General features: G+C 59.6%; 1 protein-coding gene across 1 annotated transcript; it reads right to left on the reverse strand.

Annotated features, from left to right (window-relative positions):
• Positions 1 to 600: 600 nt before the first annotated feature.
• On the reverse strand, positions 601 to 2,344 carry PSMB4 (proteasome 20S subunit beta 4). Its single transcript, XM_034071293.1, has 7 exons — positions 2,185 to 2,344; positions 1,890 to 2,096; positions 1,509 to 1,655; positions 1,332 to 1,413; positions 1,131 to 1,247; positions 960 to 1,048; positions 601 to 740 (listed from the first exon to the last, which is right to left on the reverse strand). The coding sequence occupies exons 1-7, from the start codon at positions 2,307 to 2,309 to the stop codon at positions 728 to 730; spliced, it is 780 nt and encodes a 259-aa protein (XP_033927184.1). The 5' UTR covers positions 2,310 to 2,344; the 3' UTR covers positions 601 to 727.
• Between the last annotated feature and the right edge of the window lie 7,778 nt (positions 2,345 to 10,122).

Below are 10,122 nucleotides of genomic sequence, written 5' to 3' on the forward strand. Positions count from 1 at the left end.
TTTGCTTTTGAAATAAAAGTCTGAGAAATCATTAATAAAATCTTCTCCTAAGTATTTTTGTTGTTTCTCTCGGGTAGCAGGAGCTGGAGCAGGGATGTTGTTGGAACTGGCATCAACTGGCCCCGTTTGTGCTGTCACCCACAAGGGGCACTGGCCTGGCGCTGCGTGGGGACAGACAAACCCACCTGCAGCAGTGGGCACAGCACGAGCCCTTCTCCTCTCATTGAGGCAAATCTTAACCCTGACTTGTGTATTTAAACTAAGACCCAGCCAAACCCAGTGCTAATCCCAGTCCCACAGGGAAATGCTTCAGCGATCCAAACCTGTCACTCGGAAACGTTCCTGAAGCAGATCCATGGGGAAAGAGAGGGCTGCCAGCCCAGGGCTCACACATGCACTGGGACTGGGCCCACCGGGTCAGGCGTGGGCAGAGGATGGTGCCAGAACCCATCAGGAAACAACAAAAGCCTTTTGCTCTTTTCTGCCCTGTCCAGCAGGAATAAGGACTCATGGCTGCTGTTCACTATCACCCGTGGAACCAGGTCAGTAGCCTTGGAGCATCCCCCAAACAGGATCCCAACCATAGCACAAACACAGAGCCTTATCTTAACAGGTTTATTTCACTTCCAAAACAACCCAGAATTGGAGCTTCAAAAGGAGCAAGAGATTTACAGCACATACAAAGGATGGTAACGTGGACACAGCGGCCTGGGCAGCTCTCTGGGGTTCACTCGATGCCACTGCAAGAAGGGATTTGGTAAGGGCAGGGTGGCACCAGCTGCACAACACAATCAGCACTTCTGCTTCTATTAGGCAGTGCCAGTCAGTGACACAGGTTCTGGGGAAGCACAAAAGCAGCAAATCCCACAAATACACCCCATTCCCAAGGGCCTCTACTGAAACAGGCCCTTATCCCATTCATTTTGCCAGCTTCAAACTGATGTTGACGGGTGCGTTACCTGACCAGGTGAGCTATGTCCCAGTTGGCTTCCAGGGTCAGGGGTCCTTCCACCTCCACCCCTTTCTCTGTTGCAATAGCTACTTCATACTGAGGACAGAACACACGGGCAGCTCTCGGTAAAGCCTGAATCCCATGCCCGCATCCCAGCCCCGTGCGGCCACGCACTCACCCTGTTGAAGGACCGAGCATCTCTGTAGTACAGAATCTTCATGCAGCGCTCAATCAGGTCGCGGGCCTCCTCCTGCGTGAGGCTGGATTTCTTCTCCAGGACTTCTCTCATCAGTGGCTGTGGGGATAAGAGAATAAAACCCCCAGGTGCTCAGCAGCTGCCGCCCAGAGCTGAGCTGAGCCAAGCAAGGGCCAACTCTACCTGAGCCAGGTACGCTCCGTAACCCGTCGCAAGCGTGGGGGCTTCATAGGCAACGCCAAGCATGTCCACGTAACCCAGGAAGCTGATGGGAGAGAGATGTGAGCGTGGTGGCTGCGTCGAGGACAGACTCAGCTCCCACCAGAGCCCTGGGGAAGGAGGCGCAGGAGCATCACTCACCTCTCGCCATTGTAGAAGCCTCCGATGACAACGGTGTTCCAGAGCGGATTGATCTTGGACCTCCGGTTGTACATGACTCTTGTCAGCCAGGAATGAATGGCTTTCGGGCTGTAGCTGTGACCGTCTCCCAGCAGCTCCTCATCGATCCTAATTTAGATGGGAATTGCACCCAACTAAAGCTGGAAACCACCCGGACACAGGAACCCTCCCACAGGCTGTTTTCAACCAAGACCTTACAAGGGGTGAATCAGCCAAAGGCCACAAGGAATCACTCCAACCGGTTCCCCCCGGGGCTCAGCAGGGAGCTGGACATTGGCACCAAAGGGACTGCCCAGGGAATGCCCTTTGGAAGCCGGGAGGAAGGAGGCCGGAGGTTCTTACACCATCTGGTCGATGACCTGCGCCAGGTACTGGAAGTCGGCGTAGTCCCCCGAGGCTCCCAGCATGGTGGTGTCGTTCACCTTCAGCAGCCGGGAGATGCCGCGGAACCGGGCGAGGGAGCCGTAGGACCCCAACATGTCGGCGGCGATGATCACCCCCCCGTCGAACTTCGCCCCCAGCACCGAGGTGCCCGTCACCATGGGGCTCCTGAGGACCCAACCGTCAGCGGGGCGCCGGTCCCGGCCGCCCCCCCCCCGCCCATCGCTCCCCGCTCCCGTTCCCGTTCCTCGCTCACAGGGTGCGGGTGAGGGGCAGGACGCCGGTGGAGGGACCGGGCGCGCAGGGGTCGTACGCTTGCCCCGGGGCCGGACCCCCGGCCCAGAACGGCGGCGGCAGCATCCGAGCGCTCCTGGCTTCCATCTTGCTGACGGTGCGGGCCGCGCTGCGCACGCGCGGAGCGGCCGCCGTCGGTTGGGCGGGGCCAGAGCCGGAAGGGGGGGCGGGGCCTGGGCGCCATCTTGTGTGTGGCGGAAGCCTCCCGAGGCCGCCCCCCCCCCGGGGCCAGGAGCCGCTCCCTCACCAAGATGGCGGCGCCTACCCCATGGGGCTGGGTCCGGGGCTGTTGTTCTCGGCGTTGTCCTGCCCATAAGGGATGGGACCGGAGCTGTTGCTCTGCCCTATGGGAGAACCTATAGGGGCCCCTTGTGCTTGGCTTGTGCCCCATCCTATTGCAGTCCCCATAGGGGTATCACCTGTCCTACAGCAGATCCTATAGGGAGGCCCAGGCCGTTGAGGGAACTGAGTTGTCCCTATTCTACCAGCTCCCTCCATCAGGGATCTGCTGTCCCCTATAGCCCTGATGGGCCCTGCCTTTACCTGTGCCCTATGAAGATTGTCCCTTCCCCTTTGGAAGCTGTGTCTGCCGCTCCTCTTGTCCTTCGAGTAGAGGTCCCATGGCATCCCTAATGTCATCCCTGCCACTTCCCCTCCTCATTAGTAGGGAGATACGGAACCACATTGCTACACAAGCCGTGCTTCTATAGTCCCTGGGCACACAGGCATGTTCATGAGGCTACCTATGGATAACACCATGTTCCAGGAAGATCCAGCATCCCTGGTGTGGGTGCTGTGGGTCCTATAGGGGCGTAAATGGAGTTCTGTGCGCTGCAGAGGCGCAGCACCAGTGCCCCCTCCTGGCTCTTTGGCCCTGGGCCCACACGGCCGTTTGCATCCGAAAAATTCCCTCTATTTTAGTTACAATTCAATCAAATGTGTGATTTAAAGTGGGAAACAAGCTTTTAATATCCTTGCAGCTCCTACTTAGTCTGATTCTGAAGGGCTTTTAGCACCTGGTAGTTGTAGCAACCCTGAGGAGCACTAGAGCACACAAACTAGCTTCCAAATGCATTTTGAGACCCATCAATAGAAGTTATGTTTGCAAATATACATAGAAACACTTAAACATGTTCAGCTACTGCTTTAAACAGTAAAGTCTTATCAGTAAAAGTAGTAAGGCTCAACACTGACCTTGGTTTAGCTGCATTACAGATGACTGCTTGAGGCTGGCTGAAGCTCCTGGTAATGGAGTTTGAATGGAGTTCTCTTTCTCCACCTCCTGTTTCAGAAGCCTCTTACTCTCCTTCGATGTACATCTTCCCATGTCTCTCCAGTTAACCAGTTAACTCAGTCAAACTGGGAGTTGTGTCAGCCTCAGCAAGACTCCCCCCACAAGCTTGATATGAAACATTGCAATTAAAAGCCATTTCCGAGTCCAATCACACATATAGGGCACACCAATCACACATATAGGGCACACCAATCACACATATAGGGCACACCAGCCCCACACACTTTGCCTTGCAGTGGTACTTGTGGGGCAGCACTTCATGGCACTTGGAACAAGAGCAGACCAGGCCACCTCTGGGCTCCCACAGCAGGAGAAGAGACCTCTGCCAGCCTAGGCCCGAGTTCAAGGTACCCAAGAAGAGAAGGTCCAGCAGCAGCCAAGTCCAGCCTGGAGTCTATCAGGCTTGTGAACAAGCAGCAATCCAGTCCACAAATCACCATCAGGTCCAGCAATGGCCAAGCTGCTCTGTAATCATAGAGAAGGTTAAACCAGGCGGTCAGTCTAAAGTCCGGATTAAGAATCTTCACAGGCAGGGACAGGGCTGAAAACCAGCATTCCTCCGGCAAAGCTCTAAGAAAGAACTTAGGCTCAGAGCTGGGTTTAAATAGGGCTCCTGGGTGTGGTCTGGTGCACAGGTGAGGCTGTTTAGGGTCATTAAGGCTTCCTAATGACCTCAGTGCCTTAAGGGGGCACCTGAGAGCAATGGAACATTCTAGTTCTATCCACAGGGCCCACAGAGTGAGGTGTGATTGCAGTGTTGGGATGGGGTTTGTTCCATCTGTTAGCTAGTGTCGTGGTTAGGGTTAGGGTTAGGTTTAGGTTTAGGTCTTCTTCCTCACCTACCCCAGAAACATCCTATCCAATGAATGTTCTGTGCATAAGACACAACCACAACCACTTCATTTGTGTGAGACTCAGTAAATCCTATGGAGACTTTATGATTCTGGTCAGTTCTGGGAGACTTTGGAAGAGTGGGTCCATAACCACAACCCTCAGCAAGGCACACACCATCTGAATGGGTACTTCCTATTACCCCTGTACTGTTTATGTCCCATTAATTTCACCCTACAAGGTGTAAGGTGTTCACTTTCCATTCAGATCTGAAGAGAAATTTAAGCCAGGATTTTTATGCTGCCCATTCCTGACTAGTTTTAAACTGTTTTTGGTGACTTCTTAAATATTTATGCTCATTTCTGTCCTGTTTTAAGCTGCTCTTGCTCTTGTTGCCCACGGCAACGGCCCCGGGGGCCGGGGGCAGAGAGTGAGGGGCGGGCGGGGGGCAGCGTTGCTTAGCCAGGCGCAGCACCAGTGCCCCCTCCTGGCTCTTCAGACCCGGGGAATTGTGAAGAAAATGACTTTGATTCATGTCAGTTATTTAGGGGTAAAAACCCTAATTTCTGCATATTCAAGATTGTAACCGCAGGGATGTGATAGTGAAACAAGGACGAGTAGATACCTTGAAACTAGATATAGGTTCAAGGGGGGAGGGTAGCTGGACAGGATGCGTCAAGTAGATAGGCCGAAACTAAACCCAAAGCCAAAAGGAAGATAGTTCATGTTCATCCCCACGACTGGGACAGGCTCCGGCAGCAGGACCCACATGCGAAGGTAAGAACAAGGACACGTACATCGGAGGACAAGGATATAAAAGGCCAGACCCTGTTGGGGTGTGTGTTGGTGGAGCAGACTCCCCTGCGCACCCAGCGCTGCTGCTGATTGTCTCTTACCTTCCTAATCACTTGTGAATAAAATCGGTTTGGATAAAACCGGTTTGAGGTAAATGTTTTATAACAGAACCGGTTCCAGTTTGTGCCTCCCCTCAAACACTCTCTGCCTCTTCATCCGGGTCTCAGGGCATTTGCACTGCGGCTGTTGGTCAGCGGGGGCCGCTCCCGTTCCTCGCTCACCGGCTGCGGGTGCGGGGCAGGGGCAGGACGGGGCAGGACAGGGCAGGACGGCGCAGGACGGGGCAGGACAGGGCAGGACGGGGCAGGACGGGGCAGGACAGGGCAGGACGGGGCAGGACGGGGCAGGACAGGGCAGGACGGGGCAGGACGGGGCCGGGCCCGGGGCCCAGAGCAGCGGCAGCGGCAGCAGCATCCGTGCGGTCATGGCCTCCATCTTGCTGCCGGTGCGGCCCCCGCTGCGCACGCGCGGAGGAATCGCGGCCGCTGCCGGCCACCGTCGGTTGGGCGGGGTCAGAGCCGCGCGGGGGGCGGGGGCTAGGCGCCATCTTGTGTGTGGCGGAAGTCTCCCGAGCCGCCCCCCCCCCCCCCCAGTGCCTGTCCCCGTTCCCCGCCGCAGCCCCGCAGGTACCGGAGCAGCTCCCGGAGCAGCGTCCGGAGCCCCGAGGGCCGCGGGTCCCTCCCGGGGGCAGGAACGGGGGTTCCGGACCGCGGCGGTGCCTTTCCCTCACCAAGATGGCGGCGCCCTGCCGGCAGCGCCAGGTGACCACGTGATCGCCCTCCCGGGGCGGGGCTGGGGGCGTGTCTGACGCCACTCCGGGGCGGGGCCTGACGCCGCGCTGGCCAATGGGCGGGCTCGGGGGCGGGGCCTGGGCGAAGGTAACAGGTTGCGGTGGGCAGCGGCGGGACCGGCGCCGGCGGCGGGCGGTGAGTGCGGGGCACGGGGCTGAGCGGGGCTATGGGTGATGCTGCGCTATGGGGCGGCGAGGGTCGGTGCTGCTGGGCTATGGGGCGGCGAGGGTCGGTGCTGCTGGGCTATGGGGCAGGGAGGGTCGGTGCCGCTGGGCTATGGGGCGGCGAGGGTCGGTGCCGCTGCGCTATGGGGCGGCGAGGGTCGGTGCCGCTGGGCTATGGGGCGGCGAGGGTCGGTGCCGCTGGGCTATGGGGCGGCGAGGGTCGGTGCTGCTGCGCTATGGGGCGGCGAGGGTCGGTGCTGCTGGGCTATGGGGCGGCGAGGGTCGGTGCTGCTGGGCTATGGGGCGGCGAGGGTCGGTGCTGCTGGGCTATGGGGCGGCGAGGGTCGGTGCCGCTGGGCTATGGGGCGGCGAGGGTCGGTGCTGCCCTGCCCCATGGCAGAGGCTGTAGGGGCTGCATCCCGGGGGCTGTTGTCCTTGGCGTTGTCCTGCCCATAAGGGATGGGACCGGAGCTGTTGCGCTCCCTGGGCTGTGCTCTGCCCTATAGGAGAACCTATAGGGGCAGGGCCTGCGGGGGCTTTCCTATGAGGGTGAACCTTGCACTTTAGAAGTGCCTGTAGGAGCGGGCACTGTGGGGCCCCTTGTGCTTGGCTTGTGCCCCATCCTATTGCAGTCCCCATAGGGGTGTCACCTGCCCTACAGCAGATCCTGAAGGGAGGCCCAGGCCGTTGAGGGAACTGAGTTGTCCCTATTCTACCAGCTCCCTCCATCAGGGATCTGCTGTCCCCTATAGCCCTGATGGGCCCTGCCTTTACCTGTGCCCTATGGAGATTGTCCCTTCCATAAGGAATTTGCAGTCCCCTTTGGAAGTTGTGTCTGTCAGTGCTCTTGTCCTTCGAGGAGAGATCCCATCGCATCCCTCCATGGGCCGCTGGCAACAGCTGCCACTGCTCCTCCTCATTAGAGACATAAGGAACCTGTGCCTTGTGTGAGGGCCAGGAGGGTGAGTTACATCCCGGAGCAGGGTAAAGCCTCTTGGCCCTGGTGGGATCAGGAAGCAGCAGCAGCACAGAGGCTGCTGTGGGCCGGGCTCAGCCCCTCCGTAACGTGGCACCTCCTGAAACTTTAATGCCAGGAGCTGCCCTACTTCCCTGTGCTCCCAGGGCTGTGTTTTAGCAGCCTGTTTGAATAGGACAGAAACATCCAGGCCTTGGGTGTCATCCCTGATGCCATCTGACTGTTTGCCTCTCGAGGTACTGATGCACCCGGCATCGCTGCCTGCTCCCCATCTTCTGTCCCCTGTTACAGGCTTTGGTTTGGGAGGGTGTCTGTGGCTGCCTTTGCTCTCCCACCACCCTGACCAGTCGAGCTGGTTTGCAATCGAGCTGTGTTTCCATCTCTGTCCAAGGAGATAAGGTGCCGTTTGCTGCTGGAGCCCCTCGCCCACTGCGTCGTGGCTGTGGTACTTGTAGCATCTTCCCCTCAGCATCTTCTGCCTTGGGTGGGAGCTGCAACATCACCTCTGAAGGTGCCACCCCTCGGGTGGTGGTTTTGGGGTGCCTGAGGGATAGGGGGATGCTGGAGCTGGGTCTGGAACACACAAGGAGAACGGGATGTGTCCAGTGTGGGGTGAAACCAGAGCATCCGAGCCCTGCAGCACAGATCCATGTTGTGCCTCTGGGGCTCCCCCCTGCTCCCCTGACTCACTGGGAAATACCCTCGTGAGCCTGTGGCTCAAAATAATCCTGGTTTCAAACACAATTTGCCTAGAAACCACTAAACCAAAGGGGCTGGTGCTGGGGTGAACATGTTACAGTCGGTGGTCATGGAGCACCGCGCTAGGTGTGGTGATGGTTCTGGGTCTGACCGGGGGCGCCGAGTCCCGCAGGAGGGGATGAGGCTTCTGGTTTCCGAAACCCGGCCCTGGGAGCGGCATGGAACAGGATTTTCCAGTATCTGGGTTGATGATTAACCCGAGGGCTCTGCCTGCGGCTGGGCTGGGTTGAAGTGCGATGGAATTCGGTTCTTATCAGCTCCGGTGGGAGCCCCAGGGGCCATCCCCTGCAGAGTGACCCTGATCTCCCCCTGCACATCCTTCTTCCAGGCCCCGGCAGTGGCTCGATGCTGACATGAGCCGTCCCTGTTGCATGACATCGGTGCCCTGGTTTCGGGTTCCCCCAGTGCGGACGCGGTTCAAGTGCTTGGCCAAGGTCTTATCGGGGTTTCGGGCTCCGCCGTTTGCAAGGGAGCAGGAGCAGCCGTGCCGGTGATGGGCAGGGGGCAGGTACGGGTGTGCTGCCTGCACCGGAGGTCAGCCCCGGACTTCGGCCAGGGCTGAGCAAGCAGCGCTGCTGTGGGGCAGAGCTGTGGGGAGAGCAAACCGAACGGTGCCATGAGCCAAAACCAGTGCGGCTGATGGAGGAGATGGGTCTGAGCCGGCGGCTGCTCCCCTGGCTGAGGCGCTGGCAGGGAGCGGAGCCGGGCAGAGCCCCGCTCAGCGTAGGAGCCTTTCCAGCACCGCCTGCTCATTGCAAAACAACTTTCTGGGTTAACGTCGGCGGCACAAAGGGCTCATTGTCCCGCGGCCAGGGCGAGCGGAGCTGGCCCCTGGCCACCGCCGGCCCGCAGCCTGGTGCTGGAGCTTACGTGACCACCACAGAGACCCCTCCAGGGGGCCAGGTCTGTGCCGGCTCTGGTCCTGCCTTGGCTGGGTGCGGGACCCCCCCCCGGCTCGGTGCTGCTGGCACTGCCAGCCTGAGCCAGGGCAGGGGAAGGTGTGTTTGAGCGCAGGCCCTGGGGGCAATAACCAGCCTATGCTTAGCCCTGGTTTTCCATCCTGCCTGCTCGCAGGCTCCTTCCCTGTGGTTTCCAGTGAAACCCCCTCCTGGGGCTGTGTTTCCAGCCTGGGGCTGGGTGTTGCTCTCCCACACAGGAATGTGATCCGGCTTCAGCCCTTTATCTGCAAGCTGGAGCCCTTCCAGAAGGAGGGAGGCATTCCTGGCTGCTGACCAGCCGGGCCTGGCTCACCTGCCTCCTCCCAGCTCCCCAAATGCTGCCAGAGCTCCCCAAAGCCAGGAGCGGAGCCGCACCTCGAGCCGGTGCAAATCCTCTCTGTGCTGTGCCAGTTGGGTTTGAGCCCAGCGACATCCCCGGCCGTATCCGGCGCTGTGGTTACTCACCACCTGCTTCCCGGCCGTGCCAGGGCAGTCAGTGGGGCTGAGCCGTGTCCTTTGCCGGTGGTGGCGATGCGATGCTGCGCTGTTGTGATGCTGTCATGGTGCTGCGGTGCCGCGCCACCCATCCAAAGGTCTTGTCCAGGCGGTTGCTGCGCCCAGGGCTCCTGGTTCCCACCCCGATAGCAGCAGGGCTGAGCCCTCTCCCTCATCACTCGCTGCACTTTGGACACAGCAGCCGTGGAACATTCCGAATCCTGCTGCCGAAGCCGATTCCCTCTCCTCAGTTCCCTACTGCAGGTTGGTGCTGTCCTGCTCCTCCCAGACCCCATCCCCACGCTCGGAGGGGACAGCACTGATGGGATTTGCTTCAGGGGCTCTCGCTGTAGGGTCAGGGTGTGTTTAGAGGCTGGTGTCTGTGGCTGATCTCATTAGCACCGCAGGGATAATGAACTCACAGAGCAGAGTCTTATCCTGTCCCCTGGGCCCCGTTGCCTCTGAAGTGAAGAGCTGGTCCCTGCCTGCGCTGCCCTCGCTGTCGGCTCGGGGGAGGGATGCAGGAGACCCCGAGGTGACTCCGGCACACGGAGGAGCCGCAGGAGCTGCCCCTGCCGAGCTTGGCCGGGGCACGGGAGCAGACGGCGGCAGTGAGGAGCTGGCAGGGACGGGGAAGCAAATGCTCGTCCTTCCTGCGCAGCACCCGCAGCGGCCACGCTGCTGCTCCGAGCACGGCACCCCCAGTGCCTCTTGTCCCCAGAGCAGGAGGCTGCGTCCCACGGCACTGGGGCTCCAGCTTCTTCCCTGGGATGGGCACGAGAGATGTGGACTCATGA

The sequence above is a fragment of the Melopsittacus undulatus genome, chromosome 20, assembly GCF_012275295.1.
Source record: "Melopsittacus undulatus isolate bMelUnd1 chromosome 20, bMelUnd1.mat.Z, whole genome shotgun sequence".
NCBI classification, from domain to species: Eukaryota; Metazoa; Chordata; class Aves; order Psittaciformes; family Psittaculidae; genus Melopsittacus; species Melopsittacus undulatus.

Coding starts and splice junctions, on each gene's coding strand:
- PSMB4 (XM_034071293.1), bottom strand. CDS start 2,309: ATGGAAGCCAGGAGCGCTCGGATGCTGCCGCCGCCGTTCTGGGCCGGG. Junction 2,097..2,184: donor CTGCCCCTCACCCGCACCCT/GTGAGCGAGGAA, acceptor TTGGGTCCTCAG/GAGCCCCATGGTGACGGGCA. Junction 1,248..1,331: donor ACGGAGCGTACCTGGCTCAG/GTAGAGTTGGCC, acceptor TTATCCCCACAG/CCACTGATGAGAGAAGTCCT.